We start from the raw sequence: 23,604 nt of genomic DNA on the forward strand, positions 1-23,604 counted from the left end.
GGCACCGCGTGTCCCCATGCCCGTCACCACGGCAGGGCACGCCGGTGCCTTTCGGCGTGGGAAAGCTCACGCTGGCACACTCGCGGAGCTGCGGGCACGCACGAGTGTGTGCAGCTGCAGGCGTGCAAGCAGCACACGCGCTTGCACGACTGCGCCGCGTGCCCGTCCACAAGCACGCGTGGGGCTGCTGGTGGCCTCCCCGCGCTCGCCCACGCGTTTGCACGAGCGCGCTCGCCCCGCGTTGCTTTCGCCCTTGCACAAGCGGCCGCCGCCGGCATCGCGCCTTGCACGCTCGCCCCGGGACGCCACATCCCCTCCGGCCAGGGAGCCAGGGCTGCCTCGGGGGGATGCTGCCGGCAGCGCCGGGGCACGCGGGGCCCCCCAAACGGGGCTTGCGGCCCCCCGAAAGAGTTAAAGGAGGCGTGCGGGAAGCCCGTCCCTCCGCGGCCCCATTGGTTTCCCATCCCAGGTACATCCTTTGCTCGTCACCCTCGCTAGGCCGCGGCGGCGTCACGAGCGGTGCCGGGGCTCAGCGGGCGCTCGCCCCATCGGGGCCGGGCCGGCGGGAGCGGGGTAACGGCCATGGTGAGTGAGGGGGCCCGGCGACACCCCGAAATCTGGGGGTGGTTGAGTAGGGGCCGCTTGGCCAAAGCGGGGCGCCGGGTGATGTATTTGCCGTGGGATGCTCTTTGTAACCCCATAGGACCCCCCCACTGCATCCCGGGGTACCCCCGGCGTCCCCGCTGGTCACCCTTTGGATCCCCGAGGATCTCCGTGAGACCCTCATTGGACCCTTAAGCGGTCTCCCATTGCATCCCAAGGACCCCCCTAAGACACCCCCAGGGACCCCCGCTGCACCCCCGAGCACCCCTGGGTGCCCCACTCGGGCCCCCCCAGCGGCGTTTTCTTTGTGGCGGGTGGGGTCAGCAGGTGGGGACCCCAAAGTGGGTGCCCCCCTCTGGGTGCCTCCTCAAGCCCCTCGGCGCCCCCAAATCCACTCTTGACCCAGACCCGCGGGGGTTTGCACCTTGTTTCCATCGGCAAAGGGAGGGGGGCGCCCCCCACCCAACTGAACCCACTCTTGTGGGGCTGTTTTCGAGCACCCCCAAACTGGGTTGTACTTCTCCCTATTTATTTATTTATTTATTTATTTTCGGTAAAGTTTAACTCTTTTTTGAGTGCTTTTTAAGCTTTTCTTTAAAAATTACTCAATCTGCACAGTCAGGGTTCCCTACACAACTAGGAGCTCCCCCAAAACCCTGATTAACACCGGCACCCCTGATTAACACCAGAAGTTGCTAATTACCCCCCGGACATCCTAATTAGCAAGCTGAGCCTCGCTGGGCGCTGGCTGTAGAGGTGCGGGGGCACCCATGGGTGCTGGGGGGTGGGGCGGGTGGGCACCGCTTTGCCAGGCGGGGCTTTGGGGGTGACTTGGGGGGCTCAGGGTGGTGTCGGGGCGTCGGAGGGGCTGGGGGAAGGCGAGGAATCGCCATGGCGATCGTGGCTGCGGTTGCTCCGAAATGGCGCCCGGACGGGAATTGAAAGCAGCCGGCGGAGGCGCGGGGTGCCCGGTACCGGAGCGGGGCTCCCCCGGCGGGGCAGAACCGGGCCCTGGGGGACCCCCGGGCCTGGCTGGGGGTGTGCGGGCTCCGAGCACGTGGGGCTTATTGTTTATAGAGCGAAGGAGAGATTTGGGGTAAAAGCAGGGTATTTAATGCCGGGGTTTTTGTAAGTTGTATAGAGGGTGAAACTCCCGTGCGCGGGGGGTTAAAGTGTGGGTGTCCCCCCACCCTGTTGGAGCGGGGAGAATGCGTTTTTATTAGGATTGAAGTAAATAACGGCTTGGAGAGGGGAGTGTGTGACAAAATCTATCCCATTTTTCCCCCCAAAAAGGGGTGCTCCTGCTTCACCTGCTGGAGAGGGTGAGGAGCACCCCGAGGTGCTACTATGTCCTCAGTGTGAAGGATATGGGTGTTAAAAAAATACCTCCTGGGCCCAGTTTCCCCTCAAATTAAGGATGCTGGGGGTCGATCCCAGTGCCTCTCGGAGGTGTTTGGGGGAACTCGGGCTCAGTTTGGGTTCTCTAATGGCTGGTACCGGGTTGAGCCAGCACATCTCTTGTGAAAGGAGAACAGAAAGGGATTCATTTTTTTGTCTTTTTCCTGGTTTTCGGGCTGGGGTAGGCAGGGTGGGGGATAGCTGAGGAAAAAAAGATTGCATTTCCTCAGGAAATGGAGTGAAAGCTGGGATTCCAGGAATTTGGTGTTGCGGAGCCGTGGAGGCTTCATGAATCCCCCCCACCGTGTGAGCGGTGATTTGTGCGCGGAGCTGCCAATTTCAGCCATGTGCGAAGTACTAAAATAGGTGGGAAAAAAAGTGAAAGGGGTTGGGAAAAAATAGGATCTAAACAGAGATTTTCCCCACGATAAAATCTTGCAGTTGAGGCTCTTTCGTCTCACGGTTCTCAGGCTCCAGGCGGGCGCCCAGGGGAGATTTTGGGGCCGCAAACAGAGATTTCGGTACAACCAAGGAGGGAAACCACATCTTTGTTTTAACCCTTTTTCTTCCCCAGGTGGGTTTTGTGGTTAATTAAACTGAGGCTGGGATTTGGGATCCGGGGAGAGAATGAGACTTGTTATTAAGCGTGCAAAGGGAGGTTTGGGAATGCTGCTATTGGAAACAAACCGGTGCTTTCATTCTGCCAGGAGAAATTGAGGCTCGGCTTTGCGGGGTTTGGATCAACTCATCCCTTTGGGATTGATGGCAGCGGGATGGGGGCATCCAGATGGGTTTAAACCCCCTCCTTGTGCTGATTGCGGGTGAAGGGTTCTGAGTGGTGCCGCTCGGGCCATCGGTGGCAGGGTCAAGGTGGATTTTGGGGTGCTCAGCCCCTCGGTGGGGAGTGGAGGGTTGTTTGCTCCATCGGGAGACAATCTGGCTGGATGGCAGGGCAGTGCCAGGGGGAAGGAAGCAGCGGCGGCAGCGCGATAAGGGCCGGCTGCCAACCCGGGAGGTTTTCCTTGTTTTTCTGCCGGGGATGAGATAAGAGCCGGGCACTGGCACAAGATAATGCCCGGAGGACACGGCGCCGGGAGGGATCCCGTCCACAGCTGAAATTCCTGGTGCTGTCTCCTTTGGGTGCTCGCAGGGACTTCTCCGGCTGTTTCAGGGTGCGCGGGGTTCGCAGATGGGGCGTTGAGCGCGAGCGAGCCGGGAGTGTCAGGGAGAAAAGCCATTTTCTCTGCTGCCAGCCTCTCCCAGGTGCCTGGCACTACGGGATTCCCTGGCACAGGGGGGTCGCTCTCCCCACTGCAGGGCGGAGGTGGATCCGGCTTCATTCCAGGCTGAAGGGGAGGTTGCACAACCCGGCCCCGGGGGAAAGTGAGGCGGGTTCGGGCTTTGCTCAGCTCTTGGCTCCGGCCCTCTGTGCTTTCCATAACCATCCTCCGGCTTTGTGTAGTGCTCTGCTACCTCGGAGCTATTCGGGATTTTGCTCCCCGGAGGAGGAGGTGGCTTTAAAAGGTGTGTAAACTTTCCTTGTCCTTCATTTCTTCCTCATTCCCGGGCCACTGAGCACCTCTGATCTCCCTGTGCAGATGTCGACCTACAAGCGGGCAACGCTGGATGATGAAGACCCCCTGGAGTCCCTTGGTGATGGTGATGGATACCCCAATGGCTTTCAGGTATAGCTTCATGTGTCTATTAGGAGGGAAAAGGGGATTTTGTGTCCTGGCAAGCAGCAGAGGGGGGTGCAGAAGGGCTTTTTACCTTTGACCAGTGTCTGGGGGATAAAGTCCAGTGTGGGCAGTGCCATGCTGCCTCCTGCCACTGCTGCCCTTCGCTCCCTTTCTGGCACAGGGAGCCAGCAGGGCCATATCCTGCCTGCGCTGTTTCAACACTCCACCTCCCAGTTTTTCTGCTGCCAAACCCCTTCCCAGCATGGTTGGGGTGAGCAATTATCAAAGCACTGGGAGTTTTGTCCCCACACAAAAGGAGATTAGGTTAATTCCTCCCCAAGCAGTGGAAAAGCAGCTTAAAGAGGGCCAAGGGTGGCAAGAAAAAACCCCACTGCTGCCAGTGTCCAGCCTCACCGGGAAAGGTTCAGGTCTGGAGAGACCCTCTGTGTTGTGGCACCAGCCCCAGCTCCATCAGTCTCTAGAATGGTGGTTTCTGCCCCAAATGTGTTTTTACTTTTCCCGGCGGGGCTGTCTCCGCTTGCGGTCACATCGAGATGTTTCCTGGGGATGTTTTTTGGCTGAGTGGGAGTATCCTGTTAAGGCACTTTTCGACGCAGCCCCCACCCTGTCCCAGTGCTGGCAGTGGGGACGGGGATAGCCGTGGGGTTATGCTGTGCTCGAGGAAGGGTTCAGGGTGGCACGGGACAGCAGGTGAGCCCTCCAAAGCACTCGTCCCGCTCCCTTTCCTGCCATTGTGCCGCCCTTCCTGCTCGGTTTCTGGAAGGCAGCTGCTGCCTTTCCCAGCCCAATCCATGACGGATCCCTTGCCGGGGCTAAATTTCTGCTGTGGGCTGCGGGAAGCAAAATGGGGGCTGCGTCAGTGAGTTTTTCTGCCAGCGGGGAGACGACGCTGCTCTTCCCGCAGGTGAACTTCCGCGGCTCCCGGGGCAGCCGGGGGTGCTGGGCCGAGCGGACGCGTGCTGAGAAGCAGCTGGTGGTGCTGGTGGGGGTGCTGGCAGTGCTGCTCGTGGCCTGTCTGCTGGGACTCATCTTCCAGTACAGAGCCAGTAAGTCCTTTGCTCATTTTTTGGGGGCCAAAGCCCTCCCAGGAAAGGGAGGATTCTCGGCTCGGCCTCTGCATGCGAACACCAAGGCAGAGCGGCTTATCTGAGCAACCAGTGGGGGGGATGGTTTGTTCAAGCTTTGAGCAAACAACTGCACACGGGATCCTGCCCCCTTGACCAGAGTGGGTTGCTGGGGATCTGCCCTGCAGAATCTTGCCCTGCAAGTGGGGGGATACTTACCTATACCTGTCACTCCAGGACAGGATTCTTGGGTATCAAACAGGATGTTCAGGTGTGGGGTGGTATCTTTGGGCTCAAGACAGGATGGTCACCTGCACCCCTTCACCCCAGGGCAAGATGCTCAGATGCAGGATAAGGTGTTTCTGATCCTTTATCCTGGAGCTTGATGCCTGAGCACAGGCTGGACCGTTTCTCTGCATCCTTCACCCCCGGGTGGATGACTGGGCACTGGGCAGGATCTTTGGACATAAGATGATTTGCTTGCCCTGGGGTGATTGGGCAGGATGCTCAGACGTAGGTCAGCATGCTGGTCCATATTGCTTGCCCTAGAGCAGGGTGGTAATGTACAAGGTGGGATGCTCAGGCACCAGGTGGGGTATTTTCCTGAATCCATCCTTCAGCTCAGGGCAGGATGCTCTGTGGTGCTGCTCACCATGCTGCAGCAGAGGAGCTGAACCTGTCCCTGTCCCATCAGGGCCACCCGCTGTGTGCCTGTCAGAAGCCTGCATCTCCATCACCAGCTCCATCCTCAGCTCGCTGGACCGTGCGGTGAACCCCTGTGAGGACTTCTTTAGCTACGCCTGCGGGGGCTGGATCAAGGCCAACCCCCTCCCTGACGGTCACTCGCGCTGGGGCACCTTCAACAACCTCTGGGAGCACAACCAGGCCATCATGAAGCACCTGCTGGGTGAGTGCATGGGAGCAGTGGGGCCCCGCAATGCTCAGGGACTCTGTTGGGTCCGGGGGATGCCAAAAACATATGCATGGGAATATGAGGTTGGAACTGAACTCCAGCGTCAAACCAGCCTGTGACACACAAGCTGTGAGGACATTGAGAAATGGATCCTGGCTGTGTTTGCTCTCCTAGATGCTCCTGAGATTTTTTGACTGTGGTGTTGCTAGTCTGTGGTGCTGAGTAGGGAAAAGGCCTCTGCTCTGTAAACCCCATGGTGGCATTCCCAAGAGCTCTGAAATTCAGGATGTGCGCTCCAGACTGCATCCAGAGGCTGTAGTGTCCCAGTATCACCCCAAGGACATGTATTTTCCTTGTTCTGTTACTTCCAGCCTTTGTGAGTAGCCTTTTGGGGGGCTGGCTGCCAGTATGGCCATTTTTGGGGGGCCAAAACTCTCCCAGCAAAGGGAGGGTCCTGGGCTCAGCCTCTGCGTGCGAATGCCTCAGCAGAGCGGCTTATCCGAGCAACCGGCGGGGACGGTTTGTTCAAGCTTTGAGCAAACAACTGGCTCCTTATCAGCACTTTCCACTGCACCAGAGCTGATTATCTGGAAAGAGAAGGTTTGGGAAGAGTGTTGTCTTTTGAGAGAAAGGGGGTGGTGCGGGAACAGCTTCGTCCCTGGCTTTTCCCGCAGAAATCTGGCGCTAGTTTTACCGGGAGAAGAGACTGGGCCTCCAGCCAAGTGGTCGCGGTCGGCATTTCCTTGAATTCCTTGGAGCTGAGGGACCTTTAGTTAATAAAACCACACAGCTGGGAAGCCAAAGGTGCAAGCTGTGTCATCAGGAAAATAAATAAAAAAAAACCCCAAAACCCTCTGGGAAAGCAGAATTTTAGCTGGGGAGATGAAAGGAAGGTTTTGGAGGCAGAGGAGAAAAATGGGTTTATTGTTCCTTTTTGCAGGAATAAATAATACAGGTCTAGGGGGCACCAGCACAGAGGCAAGGGCAGCACGTGGGGCTGGATGATGCTGGGAATATCAGAGCTGCTGGAAAAATAAAAATGCTTTTTATTTTTTCTTTTCTTTGTCTTTTGTCCCCAAAGAGTTGGAGCAGTCACTGTGGGTGGGAAAAGAGAGAGGGGGCAGGAGGCCAGGAAGGGATGAGGCCAATGGGATGCCCTTGGGGCATGGTGGCAACTACTGGGACAATCCTTGGCGCCTTTTTGGAGCCTAGCCTTGCCCCATAATGGGGCTGAATCCTTCTGGGTCCAGCAGATGCTCATCCCTGGAGCCCCATGTGTACCTCCCACAGAAAACACCACAGCCAATGTGTCCAGCGAGGCAGAACGCAAGGCACAGCGCTATTACCAAGCCTGCATGAATGAGAGCAAGATCGAGGAGCTGCGTGCCACCCCACTCATGGAACTCATCCAAAAGGTTTGTCCCAGTCCTTGAGGAAAAGCCATCTTCCCTCTTCAAAATGGGGGGGAAAAGCTCAGTCATGGGCAGTCCCAGCACTGTCCATACTCCATTGTTGGTGCTTCCTGCAGAAGAGCATCCCTCAAGTCAAGCAGGCAGAGGCAGAGATTTATAATCCTATAATGGGGCTTTTTAGCCCCTTTAACCCTTGCAAGCTTCACCCCAGGATGAATATTGAGGGAATATCGAAGCCATTTCAGGTGGCTGTTTGTTACTCAAAAGTTGGTTGCTGTCTGTCCCCAGCTGGGTGGCTGGAACATCACAGGTACCTGTGCCGGTGACAACTTCAACGAGACGCTGCGGGAGGTGACGGCGCACTACCGCACCTCGCCCTTCTTTTCCGTCTACGTCAGCGCCGACTCCAAGAACTCCAACAGCAACGTCATCCAGGTGGATCAGTCGGGGCTGGGCCTGCCATCGCGGGATTACTACCTGAACAAGACAGAGAATGAGAAGGTGAGGGTGTCAGGGGAAACGTGGGTTGGCTGGGGGGATGCAGTGTGTGGGTGGCACCTGCCATGCTGACCCCACCGTGCTGATCCCACCGTGCAGGTGCTCGCTGGGTACCTGAACTACATGGTGCAGCTGGGGATGTTCCTGGGAGGCACCGATGAGGAGTCCACGCGGCAGCAGATGCAGCAGATCCTGGACTTTGAGACGGCCTTGGCCAACATCACCATCCCGCAGGAGAAGCATCGGGATGAGGAGGTCATCTACCATAAAATGACAGTGGGAGACCTAAAGGTAGGAATGGAGCTGGCGAGTTTCCCCATTCTGCTGTGGTTCAGGAAGCGGGGTGAATGGGTGAAGATGACACAGCTCCTTTGGGAATCCTGACACCAGCTGACACAGCCTGGGAAGCTCTTGTGCAACAGCTTGGCCTACGTCCTCCTTGGGGAAATCCTACCCTGACCCTTCCTCCCAGCCTCTGGACCACCCCTAGAGCTAGCAACCATCCTAGTGCAGCAGTCCTCCTGGGATTGCTGCCCCTGGACGTCAGCCTGGTCCCAGTGTCCCCAGAGGGGCTGTAGCTTGTGTCAACATCTGACACCCACACCACTTTATTTTCCTTCTTTGTGGGAGGAAATTGTTTACTCCCCTTCAGCCTTTCAAGGACGCTGCTGTTACAGGAACTGGCCTCTGCAAAATCAGCTGAATGCATCAAATGGGGATTGATACAGCCAATTCCAGTTTAAGAAGCAGCTGCCACCCCCTGTGATGGTTTTTAGGTTCATAGCAGCACTGTGGCTTTTGCAGGAGCTGGCACCGGCTGTGGACTGGATGCCCTTCCTCTCCACAGTCTTCTACCCCGTGGAGCTCAACGAGTCAGAGCCCGTTGTGGTCTATGCCAAGGAGTACCTGGAGCAGGTCTCTGACCTCATCCTGGCCACGGATAAGTGGTGAGAATCCCCAGCCTGTACCAAGACCCAGGTACCCAGGGTGGGCAGGAATGTGCTGCTGCCTACTCACCACCTCTCACCATAGTCTCCTCAACAACTACATGATCTGGAACCTGGTGCGGAAAACCAGCCCGCTCCTTGACCAGCGCTTCCGGGATGCTGAGGAAAAATTCATGGAAGTGATGTATGGGACAAAAAAGGTGAGGGTGAAGTCCCTTAGTGCACCATAATCACATTGAAATGTTGATGGCTTTTTATGTCAAGGCCCTCTTATGTGGCATCCAAACAATAGAAATGTGGGGCAGCTTTTGGGGTGGCAGAGGGTTGGATGGGCCAAGTGGAGCAAGGGGGTGGGAATGTGGAGGGCTTTGTTCCATGCCACCACTGATGACCACCTCCTGTCCCATGCAGAGCTGCCTCCCACGCTGGAAGTTTTGCATCAGTGACACGGACAACAACCTGGGCTTCGCCCTGGGGGCCATGTTTGTCAAGGCCACTTTTGCTGAGGACAGCAAGCAGGTGGTACGTCCCCAAGACAGCAGCGTGCGAGTCCCTGGTGCTGGGCAAGCCTCTACAGTGGTGGAACTGTTGGGGCAGACAGTGTTTCTCTGTCTACCCTATTGCGTTCACTGTGCATCTCCGTATGCTGGGTTTTTCGCCATGTGTTGTCTTGGCCTCCCAGCCTCTTCCTCCCTGTGGTGTGAAGGTCCTTGACCTCTCTGGGACAGGAAGCCAGCTCTTTGGACTGACACTGTGCTGCCTTGTTTTGTCTAGGCGGAGGAAATGATTGCGGAGATTAAAACTGCCTTCGAGGAAAGCCTGGAGACCCTGCAGTGGATGGATGAAGAGACGAGGAAATCAGCCAAAGAGAAGGTGAGGTGCTGGTGGCTGCGCTGGGGAGAGGGTGAGGGTGGATGATGGTGTAACAGGGTGAGCCTGTCTTCCATACCTGGCACTGAGAGCACTCTGGTCTTTGTCACCCTCCAGGCAGATGCCATCTACAACATGATTGGCTATCCCAAATTCATCATGGACCCCAAGGAGCTGGATAAAGTATTTAATGATGTGAGTTGGTCAGATACGTCCCCTGGGTCTTCTATAGGATGTACAGGATGTATCTGTATCATTGTGGCCTCAGGGCAGCCTTGAACCCCAGGTTCCTCCAGAAAGGTCTCACTTGATGTCCTTGGCCCCTTCTCTCAGGACTTCTCAGAGAACTGTGGGCCAGTCCTGGGGTGGCTGGGGCTCTTGGGATCCCTGCCCGGGAAAAGGAGGAGCCGTTTTCCGTAATGGTGATTCATTGCCCTCCAGAGACTCCACAGATGTTGGAGAGGAGGAGAAACAGGAGAAGCCATAACTCTGCTAGCTCTGGAGGCTCAGACATGACTGTGAAGGGAGGAGTGGGGCTGGGCGATCAGCACACACCACTCACTCCTTGTTCTTTTACAGTACGAGGCCGTGTCCGACCTCTATTTTGAGAACGTCATGCAGTTTTACAACTTCTCAGCCAGGGTCACGGCTGACCAACTCCGGAAACCGCCAAACCGGGACCAGTAAGTCTTCTGCTCCACTTCCTTGTTGTACTCAGTGGGGAATATCAGCATATCTGGAGCACTGGGATTTGGTTCCACCAGCTTGTACCAGTTTTGGGGAGATAAATTTAGGACAACGGCTTTGGGCTTTGCAACAAAAGTGGATGTTGTTGGATCAAAGGCTGCTGATGGTTTATGTTGGCCATGTTTGTGTTCCTGCAGATGGAGCATGACACCTCCGACGGTCAACGCATATTACTCTCCTACCAAAAATGAGATTGTCTTCCCTGCTGGCATCCTCCAGGCCCCCTTTTACACCCGTGCATCCCCCAAGTAAGAGCCATGGGAAAACAGAGAGGGCAGGATGCCCAGCTTTCCTCCTATATGCACATCTTTGGCTAAGTTTCACAGCTGTGAAGAGCAGAAACTGTTTTCTTAACCTCTGCATTGCCCTCCTGCAGGTCCCTGAATTTTGGTGGGATTGGTGTGGTGGTGGGCCATGAGTTGACACATGCCTTCGATGACCAAGGTATGACCATGGCCAGGTGGGTGGGCAGCTGGAGGGGTGGCAGGTATGAGATGAAGAATCCACTATGTTTTTGTAGGCCGGGAATATGACAAAGATGGCAACCTGCGTCCCTGGTGGAAGAATTCCTCAGTGGAGGCCTTCAAGCATCAGACAGCGTGCATGGTGGAGCAGTATGGCAACTACACTGTCAATGGTGAGGCAGTCAATGGCAAGCACACCCTCGGGGAGAACATCGCTGACAACGGGGGCCTCAAGGCTGCCTACCGGGTAGGACCACGGGGCAGGGGAGATTTGAAGTGGGACATGGTGTGGTGGGATTTGTGTTGTCTCCTGAGCCCACTGTGCTCCCTGGTTTTCAGGCATATCAAAACTGGTTGAAAAAGAATGGGGATGAAGAAACACTCCCAACTCTCGGCCTCACCAACTACCAGCTCTTCTTCGTTGGCTTTGCACAGGTAGGTCATGTGGTGACCTTGGGAGGGTGGGCACACAGATTTTTGGAGGTGGAGCATGCTCAGATGGGATTGGGAGGGTGTGATGGCAAAACAGAGTCCTCCAGAGATGTTGTAGTGGATGGAAAATGAGGTTGGGGTGGTGCTGGTTACAGAGGAAGACAAAGCTGCAGCTCGAGCTGCCTTGGCCCCCATCACACAGGCAGAAAGGTTGGATTCAGCACTGGACTGGCCCCATGGTGATCAGTGTCAGTCTTCAGGCTCCCTGTGCTCCGTTTGCAGGTGTGGTGCTCAGTTCGCACACCAGAGAGCTCGCATGAGGGGCTCATCACCGACCCCCACAGCCCCTCACGTTTCCGTGTCATCGGCACCGTCTCCAACTCCCCGGAGTTCGCGGAGCACTTCAGCTGCCCCCCGGGCTCCCCCATGAACCCCCTCAAGAAGTGTGAAGTCTGGTGATGGGCAAGTGCCCAAGGGAACCAGCTTTGTCCTCTGCCAACAGCTGGGCTTCCCAGTCCTTTGAGGCTCAAACCACTTCTCCATGCCACGGAGAGCCCGACTCTTCAGCCGGAGCAGTGTCTGTGCCCCTGGCATTGTCCGAGGTTCAATCCACTGTGAAAACTCCTCATCCCCCTGCTTTTTGGTGAAATGACTTCAGTTTGGGGGTCTCTTCTTTCCCACCATGACCGGGCCAAGTGCCGAGGCACAGGCATCCGTGGGCACTGCCTGTATTTACGCATACAGCGCTCCAGCCTGACCCACCGCCTGGAAACCCCCTCTGTTTTGGAGGTGATAAAGGGAACCCCCAGCAGCAGCAGGTTTGTTTGCGTGTCTAAATACAAATGATGTACCACCTTCTCTCCAAAGATGCGCACACGAGGGTGGAAAATATTTTAAGATATATTTTTTTGGGGGGGAAAATACATATATTTTTTTCATGTGTTGTAGAATACACTGGAAATTTTCAGGGAAAATGCATTTTAAAGCCTTTTTTAAGTAAAATATTAGTATATTTATTAATTTTTTTTTTACTTAGTGCAGCCGTAGGTGCAGTACCCCGTGGTGACAGTCCCTTGGCCAGGGAAGCTGGGTAGGGCTGTGGATAACTTTCCAGTCTTGGATCCTATGTTTCTCTGGGAGGGACTATCCTCAGAGGATGCTGATGGGAAACTTAGGGACAGCAGGTCTGGGGACAGGGCTGGAGGATGCTGCAAGTCACAGAGGCTGTGCTGGGATACTGCAGCTCCTGGGATTAACTTTAATTTCAGAGTGTAAAGGGAAAAATTGACGTAACCAAAGATGTAACCAAGGTGGTGATGGGGTGGATGAAGCATCCTGTTCTCTCTCCTGTCTCCTCTGAAGCCAGGCCAGCCAGGATTTCCTGGCCCTAAAGCTTCCCAGACAAGTGCAGGCGGTTCCTGCCGTTGCTTCTCTCATGCCAAGCCTGCCCTCTGCCCGGGAAACTGCAAGCCCCGAAAGCACCATGTGCCCCCAAAACTCTGCCCCTCCACAGCTGGTTTGGCACCAGTGTGAGAAGTGATCAGGATGGGGCTGAGGGACTTTTTTAAGGGATGTTTTTAATACTTGTTTTGAGGGGAAAGCACTGCCAGGAGCTCAGGTGCTGTGTGTTGTTGTCTTGCTCTAGACAAAGTAGAGACATAGAGGGAGTTTTTAATATTTATATGTAAAGGGAGGGATGGAAGGGGCTGGTTTTTTGTAACTATTTTTTCACCCTACGCATGAGGCTTGTTGTAATTGAAATAATAAATACTTTTTACTGGATTTGGAGCTGATCACGATTCGAATTTTCTTAGAGCAGGAGGGTCTGCATCCATTTATTTGTGCTCTTCTCCCTGTCTACACCACTGAGACTGTCCCGTGCTGACAAAAATGAGCCAACGAGGCTTTTCCCAGCCTGTGCCTGGTGACTTCTGCCTCTCTTGGAAGCTAAATCCTGGGGTTTTTGCCCAAAAACCTCACTCTCACTGTGGGTGGCTTTTTGCTTTCCATCTCCATGGCATGGCCCCACACATCTCCCTGGCAGGGAGGTCTTTCCCAGATGCTTTTCCTTCCTCCTTCTGGGTGAGTTTTGGCTGGCTGGGCTGCGGTTGGATCCAGCGGTACAGGCCCTGTGCAGGTTTCCCTCCAAACTCCCTTATTTATGGCTTGGTGATGCTGCTAGGATGGTGCCAGCTCCATAACAGGCCAACATTTACTCTGAGCAGATGCTCCATGGCTTCATCAGGCTTGCCCAAAAAATGCAAGGCAGGACCTGGACTGCTAGCTCCCTGCAAGCCTCACCCCAGCAACTGGCAGGGCTGATGCTCATTAACCACACCAAGTGCTGGGTACTCCTTTGCTATTTAACCTTGGAATTGTTACTGGGGCCTGGATTTGGGGCAAAACTAGGAGGCTGCAGCCCACTGATAGCAAACTTTTGTGAATACAGAGTGTTTCTGTTGCTGGCATGGGCAGGACTGAGCCAGCAGTGAGCTGGGGACATGGGTGCTGCATAAATAAGACATGAAAATACCTCTCTGACTCTTTTTACTGTGTTTTCTCACCCAGATGGAATGGAAATGTAGTAATAGCACTCGGTGTGAGCACGACTCAGTGTGAGGCCCTCGGTTTCCTGCAGCGCTGAGAGCGGCCGTGGCCGTTGTTTTCCCTGAGATCTGCCTGGAAATGGCACAAACCCGCAGAGGGCGGTGGAGCCGAGAAAATCGCTGCCTGCACACTCCAGTGCTTGGCTGGCAGGAACCAGTGATGTTACCGGAGTCCTATTTTGGTCTGGATGTGGCTCCACATGTTTAAATTGTGGTGGAATACCTGCATTCCTAGGGAAAGAGAAGAACAGCGTGGGTGTAAGGCAAAGAGGAATAGAGTGGGGCTGGGGTGAGAGGGTGTTTTCCCAGCTGCAAAGGAGCAAGGAAGGGAGCACAGGCATCACATGCAGATGCTGTTAGAAGTGGTTTAACCATCCAAACAGAAAACACTTTGGCTCTCTGGGCCTTATTTGCCAGGAGGGAGCAGGCAAATGATGGCTCAGGGACAGCCCCAGGGCAGGAAGGACTTTGAGGGTGACCATGAGCTGTGTCTAGTAGGGGACACCGTGGTCAAGGCTGCCCATGCCGGGTGCAGGTAGAGAGGGTTTTCCTCCCTGGGAGGCTGCAGGCACAGGGAGAGTGGGCAGGAGGTGAATCATCCTGCTCTGTGCCAGCGCCTGGTGTGGGCTTGCCTGGTCCTGGGTGGTATTTGCTTTATTTTGCGCTCAGCTGTGCCCTGGAGGGCTTGCCGAGGGCTTAGCCTGGGCAGGGAGAAGAATGGGGAAAGCTCCAAGCAGGACCTTTTTGGTTTTCTTTTTTTTTTTAAATGTTGGGTGTTTTTTTTTTCTCTGGAGGGCATTGGAAGAGGAACAGTGCAGGAAAAGCAGAAGCCAAAAGAGGGAGGTGCTGCTGTGCAGTGCTGGGTGAAAGCAGGCACCTGGAGCATGCTGGAGCCTACAAACAGAGCTGGCAATGGGGGCTGTTCATAGGTTTGGTGGGGCCAAGACAGCTGATGAGAGGTGAGAGGCTGAACCCAACCATCTGAACTGCCCCTCTCCTTCCTGCTTTGTTCCCTCCAGGTAGGATCTGATCCCTGACACATCACAACAGTACTGAGGTTACCTAGTGAGACAACTGGATTTTAGGGCCAAAAGCTTCCCTGAACAAACCATACCTTCTTGAAGGCAGGAGGATGGGGAGTGGGAGGTGGAGAGCAGGTTTCTAAATCCCACCTTGCAGCTGGGACCTGCTCATTCTGATCACTGAGTTTTCACTCAGAGCCAAGTTGAGTCAACAGGAAGGCTGTATCTCCTCACTTCTCCTCACTCCCAGGACCGTGGCTTTGTGCTTTACACTTTTCTCACTTTATGCTTTCTCTTCATTAGCATCCCTTCAGGGGATACCCCAATCCTGTATTTTCTTAAATTCACCAACAGCTCCAGCATTCCTGTGCTGTGGGGTTGTGTTTCTGCTGTGGCAGGTACATGAGAGACGGGTGGGACTGGAAAAAGGGCTGGTGATGCTCTGAAACAGGAACTCAACACTGTAGGTTCCAGCTGCCCACGGTGACACATCGGTCCCCAGGTGCTAACAGAGCTAGCAGGAAAAGAGGAGGAAAAACAAAATGGAGAGGTGGAAAGAAGGGTGTGAATCCAGCTGGAACTCGCTCAGGCTCTAAAATCTTCAGGATTTGTTGACCAAATCATCCTACATAGGGTAGAAGGGAGACATATCTGCTTTTTCTTCTCATGAAAAAATACAAAGAAGGGAAAAATATGGCTGGGGGAAGACTTTGACTCTGTAAGGGTTTTAAGGCAGAGCTGGGAGCCTGGCTCTTTCATCTGGCCAGCACATTTTGGGAGCTTCAGCAGACAATATGGTGGAAATGCCATTTTTTTTTTCCTGTCTAAACAGGCAAAAAGTGTTATATCAAAAGATCCTGGAGTTCGGAAGCTCTTTCGCAGCTGTGTTTACAGGCAGCTATTTCTGTAGAACAGAGGCAGCCATGGATGTCAATTTGCTTTTGATATTAATTTCCATCCATGCAAAGGGGGATAGCTGGAGAGGGACCATGCCAGAAGGTGGTCATGGAATGGTACCAGCCCCCCCAGAACACACAGCTCTACTTGCATCCTCCAAATAATAACAGCCAAGTCTTTACCAACTGTGGAGGAAGAATTGTCTTCCCAGCAGGAGAGGTGTGCTGTGAACACAGCAGCTCTCTGGGATGCTGGGAGATCTATTAGTACCAGGGAAAATTCCATACCATGACCTTGACTCCCATTTTTGGGGAGTGGAGGAGTACCTGGCCTTTCTTTTTAGTCATTCTTATTTATCTCTTCAGTTTTCATGGTGGGGAATTAGTTAATATGGCAGGCTGAAGGCTTCTGAGGAAAACTGACTCAGAAAAAACAGCCACAGCCCCCTCTAGATAGTTGTTCCTGGATTCAAATATAAATATTCCCCAGTCAGGACTTTACAGGCTCGCAGGGCTTGGTTGGGCTGTTTCCCCTCAAAAAGAAATCTCAGTGTTTCCTATGTCCCCCCATTTCTCACAGGCATTGTGAGGTATGTATGAGCTCACCTCCTCCCAAGTATTTCCCTTACCCCAAAGCAGAACAAAGAGCACAGAAAGGGACACTGAGCAGCACATGATCACCTTCCCCTGCCCCACTAATGCCTGCAGGCACTGCAGGAGGTGGCTGTACCTTCCGGGGTAGCGTGTGAGTAAGAAATAAAGTATTCCAGTTGCAGGGCTGCTTTTAATGGAGACCTGCATGGCAGCTCCCAGTTTCCTTCTGAGAACACACCTCACCTGCCCTGCACAACCCCGTTGTTCAATAACTCAGAGTCTGACTCCAAAGGGAAAACATACTCAATGCACTTCTACTACCTTTTGCCCACTGTGCTGAGTTCTGCCCCAGTGAACAGCACCCAGTCCAGATTCTCCACTGTCAGATTTATTTTTAAAATTCAAAATTACTTCTCTGCACATAAACAGGACCATTGCACAAACAGGGACGGATGTGACTTCTCAGGTAGGTTTTCTTTAGTGCACAAGACCTCTTCTCTCAGCTTGTGATTATACTAGCTACTCTCCAGGTGGCTGAATACACCATCATGAGAGCTGTTCACTTCAGTAAAAGAAGCTTTTTACATTTAAGTGTTTATTTGTGATTGAATTAAAGCATTATCTTCCTCCTAAACTTGCAGCTGCTCAGAATTTGCAGCAGACAGGACACAAAGAAGCTCTGGGAAGGTTTCCTAGAGCAGCACCCCAGGCTGGTGACTGGGGCCACAATACCTGTGGGCACAGCAAAGGTGCTGGGAGTGTCTCCCTGGGATGTGCGGCGCAGCTGGAATGTTGGAAGGTGCCAGCGGGTTGGAATGAGCCCCCGGCAGCCAGCGGCAAGGCAGGACAAGTCAGGACAATCTGGCAGCTGCCGGAATCTGTTGTGAGGTGCTTTTTATCTCCCTGAGATGGTACAAACCGCCTTGGCCGCTGCCGAGCTCAGGTGGTGGCCGTGAGGAGGGTTCTGCAGGTTAGGTGTGAAATGGTGAGCATGGTGGTGGTGGTGTGGGGCCTGATGGCTTGGTGTGACCTGGGGTTAGGTGGAAATGTCTCCCCACATGGGCAAGTCTGGAGGTGCCCCACTGCCACGGGTGGGCTGCCTTGGGGGTCCCTCACAGCCACCCTGTCACCCTCAGGACCGTCTGCCCTCGTGAGGGGCTGCAGTGTGGCCTCTGTCAGCTGCCCCAGGAGCTGGGAATTGGGGCTGGGAGCTGTAGGGCTGGTAATGGAAATAGGGGAGAGGTTTTTTGGTAAGCCCCTTCCTCGGGCCCGCGGTAGGGTGGAGACTGCAGGACCCCACACAGCCAAGGAGGTCCCAGGCTTCCATGCTGCATTCAGGGCTGCCGGCCCTCACCATGCCTCAGGGGGGCTGCGGTGCTGCCCTTTCCTCCAGAAGCCAGCAACTGGGGCTGAGGGTGAGTTTTCGGGCAGGGGAAGCCCTCAGTGGGTGGCTACTGAGGGACCCCAAGGACTCCCGACACCCTCAGGCCAACCCCTCAACCTCAAGCGCTGCCGAAGTCTCTCCGAGCGTAGCCGAGTGTGCCCGAAGCTGCGTCCGCGCCGAACCCGAGGGACTCCGAGTATCTCCGAGAAGCTCCGAAGAGCTGCGGGCGGGGCGGGATTCCCTCTTCCGAGCCGCTCCGAAGCTTCCCGAACTGTCTCACGCCCTCGTCTTCCGGAAATAGCCGAAGTTTCCGAGCGCGGGGGTCACGGGAGGTGCTGGGCCGAGGGGGAGGGAGGGGGAGCGAGGCAGGGCGCTTGCGCACGCGAAAGCCTCTCCGGAAGAATCCGAGATTTGCCGAGCGGCGCTGGCTGACGAGCGACTCCGGAAAGAGACGAAGGTTGCCGATCAGCGGTGAGCCGAGTGACTCCGGAAAGAACCGAAGGTCGCCGATCGGCTCCGGGCCGAGCGGCTCCGGAGCGGCCCGAAGGCGCCCGAGCGCCCGCCCGGCCGGACAGCTGGAGGCGGCCGCAGCGCCATGTTTGATGCTCCGCTACTCCAGTGAGGAAAATCCGCCGGCATCGCCCCGAGCCGCCGCCGCGATCGGCTCCGCTGCCCCCGGCGAGGGCGACCGCGACCCCCCGCCGCCGCCGGCTCATGAGCAGCGCGGCCTGAGCCGCCCCCCCCTTCCCTCCCTCCCTCCCCTCCCTCCCTCCCTCCCTCCCCGCCGGCCCCTCTCCCGAGCCCTCCGGGAGGCGCGTTGTCACGGAGACCGGCGCCGGTGCCGGCCCGCCGCGCTGCCCCGGCTCTCCCCCGGCCCGCTCCGCGGCTCCCCCCGGCCCCGCTCCCCGCCGCGGGGTGGTGGCTGCGCTTGGCCATGAGTTTACCGCAGAAGGCGGCTTTGAAACCCGGCGCGGCGGCGGCGGCGGGGACCGGCCCCGGGAGCGGGGCGGCGGCGGGGCCGCCTCCCCCCGCGGCTCCCCCTCACCCGGCGCCGGCGCCTCACCCCAACATCAGGGCCTTGCCGCCACAGCCGCCCCAGCAGTATCCTTTGCCCCGGGGGCTCGGGGGTGACTCCCCCTCCCCACAGCGAGCGGAGCCGGGGGGGTGAGGGCTGCGGGGAGCCCCCAGGCCTGGGGGCGGTGGGGGGTGAGGGGCCCCGCAGGCCGGGGGAGGGTTGGGGGTCTCGGGGCCCCCCAGAGCCGGGGGGGTGTGTGAAGTGGGGGTTGTTGAGGGGTTCCCGGCTCTTTTTTGTGTGCCTGCTTGTGCGTGGGGCCCCCTGCAAAGGGGGGCTGCACCTGCTGGGATGGTGCCGGGAAAGGGGAGCCGTCCACCTCCCCAGTGGGCTGCTTTGGAGGGTCAGCCCTTTCCAGGGGGTCCCTTTTCCCCCTCCCCCAAAGCAGCGGTGACCCCAAGGGTAAACTTTTAATTATAAATCGTTCTTCAGTTTTGCTTCTGATCCTACCCAGGTAAGTGCTTTGGTTTTGTTGCTTTTCCAGGCGAATTTAAGCCAAATTTTTTTTTTTTTTTTTTTAAATTTACAGCTGGGGACGATTTTCATGTGATTTATTTAATTTAATTTAATTTTTCTTACTTGGCTGGTGGAAATAAATTTCAGGTAGAACGTTTCACTGAGCAGCTTTCTATGCCAGGCCACGCGTGATGGGGAGGAGGAGCAGGCTCCCACTCCCCAAAATCCCCCCACCGAAGCGGCCGCTGCTACAAAGAGAGGCCGGCGGGGGCTGCGAGTGTTTTTTAAAGGTCTTGGGTTCTGTGCTGCGAGTAGGCCCCGAGTCAGGAGGGAAATACTGCAGGGATCAGCAGGAAAGTGCCTGCCGGCCTGAGGTTTTGTTTGCAGCGTCCGACAGCATCCCGTGGCAAACTGGCCGTTCTCTCGCCTCCCCTCCCTGGAGTTTTGGGGGGAGTGTGACGTGAAACACACACTTTGTGGAATATCTCCGTGCTGTGTTACCCGGGAATGGTGCAGGGACGGTCGGGAGTGTGTTTTCCTATTAATGTTTAGCGGTGTGTTGGATTTTAAGGTGGAAGCGCAGGGTAGTTTTCGTGCCGAGGGCTGTGCTCTCAGAACTGCGTTCCCTGTGTATGAGCATTTTCCTGCTCTCACTTTCATTTTGGAGGTGGGAAAACCCAGCCTTTTTATAATCAGTTTAGGTCCATTGTTTTCTTGAACTTCCGGCAAGAATCACCCCTGCCATGACAACAAATTCATTGCTTAAATCATGAGACTGTTGACGTTACAGATTTGTTTGGGTCAAGTGGAAACCCCTGGACGTTGTCTTTGCTGGCTGATATTTGCCTGATTTGTGGTATTCCGTAATTCCAACCCGTGCTTTATGAATAAAAAAAGTGGGAAGGTGCTGTCAGTAGAGTCAGCAGGGTGGTGGTAAGTAAAACTGTTGCTCAGGGAGAATTTGCTTCATTTTTGAGGGATGTGCCAAGAGTTGGAGTGGGAATATCAGCGTGCACGGGCTGTGCCCTGCTGATCTTCCAGCAAGGTACTGGTTTGTCTGGGAAGGGGCTTTTTTTACCGGGAAAGTGGCACTTGGATGCCTTGACAGTTGAAGGCTGCAGTTTGCCTGGCTCTGGGGCGGTGCTGGGCTGTCCCAAACACTTTATTCCCTGGAGTGTTTCTCCGGGGGGAGCCTGCTGGGTCAGACAAGGGGCTGTGCTGTTGCGGCTGTTGCTTTTGGTGAGTGTTGCATGAAGCACAGAGGGATGAAGTTTGAGTTTACTCTGAGCACAGCCTAAAAACAAAAGGGCTTGGAAAGGAAAGCCTGGAGAAGCTCTTAGAGGATCTGGGGCTGCTGTGTCCTGTCCTGGGGACCCAACTGGACACCGTGAGCAGGAGGCACAGAGGGAGGGAGAAGTGTTAGATGGATATGACAAGTTGGTTAAAATGACACAGTTTCATTTTTATTTCTAGATGTGCCTGTTTTGAAAACATTGTGTTTGACCGATATCTCTCCTTAACTCCTAAACTACTGATCTGTGCTTGGAATATATTCAAATGCTTTATTTTTGATGCTTATTCAGATGTCCTGGTGAAGCTTATTCAGATGCCCTGGCTGGTTTTATCCTCCACCAAAACCTGTATTTGATTATAAACAAAAGCTGTTACCTCTCAGTGCTGCTCCGAGTGAAGCTCGGGGAGGAGAGTTCATCCCTGATTTACTGGAGTGCAGGGGGTCATCTCAGTTCAGCCTTATTTTTAGCCCTCTTTGGTATCTTTTTTTTCTCTATGTTTTGATACAACTGTTGAGCCACTGTTACCTCAGAGCAGATAAAAGAGTTGCAGGTTTCTCTGACTAGAGCTTTTGAAACCAAAGCAATTTCTTACTGGTGAACTTTGTAACTTTGGAAATACATGTGGTTTCAGACTTAATGTATCATGAAATTAAACAATATCTGTGTAATTGGAAAAAAAATGTGTGAGAGAGAAGTGTTCAGCATGTGCATGTAACAAGGCATGAGGAAGGGGAAATTAAAATACGGGGGAAATAAAGAATTTTTTTAGAAAATAATTATTGAGAGAAAGAGAAGCTGTAAAGGGATGGACATGAAGAACAGAAATGTCTGGATGTGAGATTCATTCTGTTTCCTGCTAAATAGGAAGTTATTGGAGCTGCTGTAAGACAAGACAGACTTGTGAGGAATTTCCTTAACACAGTGGCTTCAATAAGTTAAATTTCCTGTGTAAAAGTAAGTTAGATAAGTGGCTCTGTTAGTGGTGAGTACTCAGCCAAACCTCATTTTGGGCAGAAATTGTGCTCAAAAGGTGTAAGTATGGATAAATCCTTCAGTTGGAGTCTGACCCTTATTTGGGTGGAAAGGACAGGCAAGGGTGAAATGACACACAGAAAGGATATTATAAAAAGTAAATCCCAATCTGCCCTCCTTGGCTTTGACTGCCAGACTGCCTCTGCAGGACAAGTTCCTGTGAAGTCTGGAGTGAGGCTTCTTCCATAAAAAGGTGCAGTAACAAAGGTGCTGCAGGGGCACTGTGGGCCTTTGTGGTTTTACCTCAGTGGTACTTCTGACACGTGTCACACTCCACCCTGTTCTTTACTCTCCCACTTAGGAATGAAGTATTTTTTTGGTGTGCCTTACATTAAGCTGTTCTTTCAAAAGTCCCTGTGCTGTGAATAAATTTTGTGGATCAATATAATCAGGTCACCAGTTTCTTCCCAGCCTAGATGTGGGCAAATATTGGCTTGTAAAGGTAAGCCAGGCTGATGGATGGCATCTGGGGTGACATCCCCTGGCTGCTGATAATGTGACACTGTTCAGTCACAGACAAATCAGAACTGTCTGGGCTCAGGACTGGTGTCAGTAGGATTTTGTTTTCTGTTCCCAGCTTCCTCACGTTTGAAGGGAGTTCCTGGTTGTTCATGTGCAGGCACCAGTAAGCTTGACTTTAATCTATCCCTGTGGCTGCTTTCATATGGGATTGGACATCTCTGAAAAACTCCTCAGGCTATTGCAGGTTGTGGCAGGTTCAGGGTGGGTGTCAACAGACTGTTACTAATTTTTTTTTTTTTTCTCTTCTTCCTCCTTGTTAATTCCTTTTCCAAGAAGCCGAGAGGAAGGATCAATGTTTGAGGGACTGATCTCTGTGAATTCCATCATTGCTCTACAAGGAAACGTGTTATGCTAACATTGCCTCAGTAATTTAGTTTTAGTTTTTCCTGCATTGTTCAGCTAACCGTGCTGTAGTCCCTTTCAGGAAGTGCTGTGCTGGTTCCTGCTGTGTTGGGTGGCATCTTCTTGATGCAAGCAGCTTCCCCAAAGCCCAGGAGGACAGCAGGAAATACAGTGTGGCATTTTGGAATGCCTGAGGCTGTGTGAGAAGTTGGGGTGAGTTCCTGGCAGTGCTTGCCCTGTGTCAGCGTGCAGAGCAGGCCTGCCTTGGAGATCTGGTTAAATCAAGATTCTTGAGGAGGATTGGGTGAGTGGGGTTCTCTGTTGTCTCTCCATGAACCAAGAGTTGAGCTGTAGGAGAAAGTGCCCAATAATTTTAGTGAGGAGAGAATCTACAGCATGCACTAGAGGGTCAGGGTCTCTGGGTTGCTGTGATCCCCTCCAGAAGCTTGGAGCCAATTCCATCTTCCTTCCCTTATTTCAATTTTGAGTGGTGTTTTCCCAGACTGTGTGAGGGAGCAGCTCTGTGCTTTCTGGAGTTTGTCTGTTGACGAGTTTGTAGTTGAGGAACAAGGCATTTGGAAGCTGCTTGGGCACAAAAGTCAGATTGAAGAGCGTGTTGGTGGCTCTGGTGTGAAGTGCTCCCCTTGAGGTTTTGACTCCGGCCTGGAGCAGTTGGAAACCCCTTCCAGATGCCAGTGGCAGCCACGTGAGGAAGGTGTTGGGAGCATTATGGTCCCAAAAGGGAAGGAGTGGTGAGAGGAGGGAAGGAGGGACCAGGCTGAGATCAGAGGTGTCCCTTGCTCTCTGTGTTTCTGAGTTGAGGAGGAATGTTCTGAGATCTCAGCTGGATTAAAGGAAGGGGGCAGAGGTGTTGCCTGGGGAGTGTTTCTCTTTAGAAGTGTTGAAGCTGTGGAGATCAAACATCTTGGGAGGGTCGGAGCAGGAGAAGAGACTTTCCCTGCTGCTCTGTGGTGGTGGCTCCTCTGCAGGGGAGGAACGGGCACGGATTGGGGAGTGTATTGCCAAAAAATAAAATGCTTTAAGCCCTCTCTGCCATCTCCCCTGTTGATGTTCCCCAGCCTTGGCACATCTTAGTGTTCTTTCAAGCAGCAATAGCTTTAATTTATTTAATGAGAAAAGCTAATCATGTTAGAGCGCAGATATGTCACTTTACCAGCTCTGTAAGATTTTTGTGGTGAAATTCTCTTGGAGAAAACCATTCTAAAAATGTGATTTCAAGTGGCTTATTTTCTTCTCACATCCAAGGACACGATTGTGTATGTTCTCTGGCAGAAGTCTGTGGGAGAGGGTTACTTTATCCATTTAAATATATGT

General features: G+C 54.0%; 2 protein-coding genes across 9 annotated transcripts in view; both read left to right on the top strand.

Moving 5' to 3' along the window:
* The first annotated feature begins 352 nt into the window (after nucleotides 1-352).
* Nucleotides 353-12,830, top strand: ECE1 (endothelin converting enzyme 1). Of its 5 annotated transcripts, none has more exons than XM_021537885.2 (18): nucleotides 353-585; nucleotides 3,600-3,686; nucleotides 4,606-4,747; nucleotides 5,460-5,672; nucleotides 6,969-7,093; nucleotides 7,379-7,591; nucleotides 7,688-7,879; nucleotides 8,393-8,535; nucleotides 8,621-8,735; nucleotides 8,947-9,057; nucleotides 9,310-9,408; nucleotides 9,523-9,600; nucleotides 9,985-10,088; nucleotides 10,290-10,400; nucleotides 10,529-10,596; nucleotides 10,673-10,863; nucleotides 10,956-11,051; nucleotides 11,331-12,830. In XM_021537885.2, the coding sequence occupies exons 1-18, from the start codon at nucleotides 583-585 to the stop codon at nucleotides 11,505-11,507; spliced, it is 2,268 nt and encodes a 755-aa protein (XP_021393560.2). In that variant the 5' UTR covers nucleotides 353-582; the 3' UTR covers nucleotides 11,508-12,830. The 5 variants fall into 5 exon arrangements, with proteins under 5 accessions (XP_021393560.2, XP_021393565.2, XP_021393562.2 ...); XM_021537887.3 differs by lacking the exon at nucleotides 353-585 and adding an exon at nucleotides 2,979-3,173; XM_021537888.3 differs by lacking the exon at nucleotides 353-585 and adding an exon at nucleotides 2,979-3,125.
* A 5,687-nt stretch (nucleotides 12,831-18,517) lies between these two features.
* EIF4G3 (eukaryotic translation initiation factor 4 gamma 3) overlaps nucleotides 18,518-23,604 on the top strand; it is a 141,304-nt gene continuing 136,217 nt past the window's right edge. For 3 of the 4 annotated variants that reach the window (XM_077788188.1, XM_077788182.1, XM_077788187.1), the window contains exon 1: nucleotides 18,518-18,651. The gene's annotated coding sequence lies outside the window, so the exon portion shown is untranslated. The remainder of the gene's footprint in view (nucleotides 18,652-23,604) is intronic. The other variant, XM_077788186.1, reaches the window with a different exon arrangement.

Source organism: Lonchura striata, chromosome 24 (assembly GCF_046129695.1).
Source record: "Lonchura striata isolate bLonStr1 chromosome 24, bLonStr1.mat, whole genome shotgun sequence".
Lineage (NCBI taxonomy): Eukaryota > Metazoa > Chordata > Aves > Passeriformes > Estrildidae > Lonchura > Lonchura striata.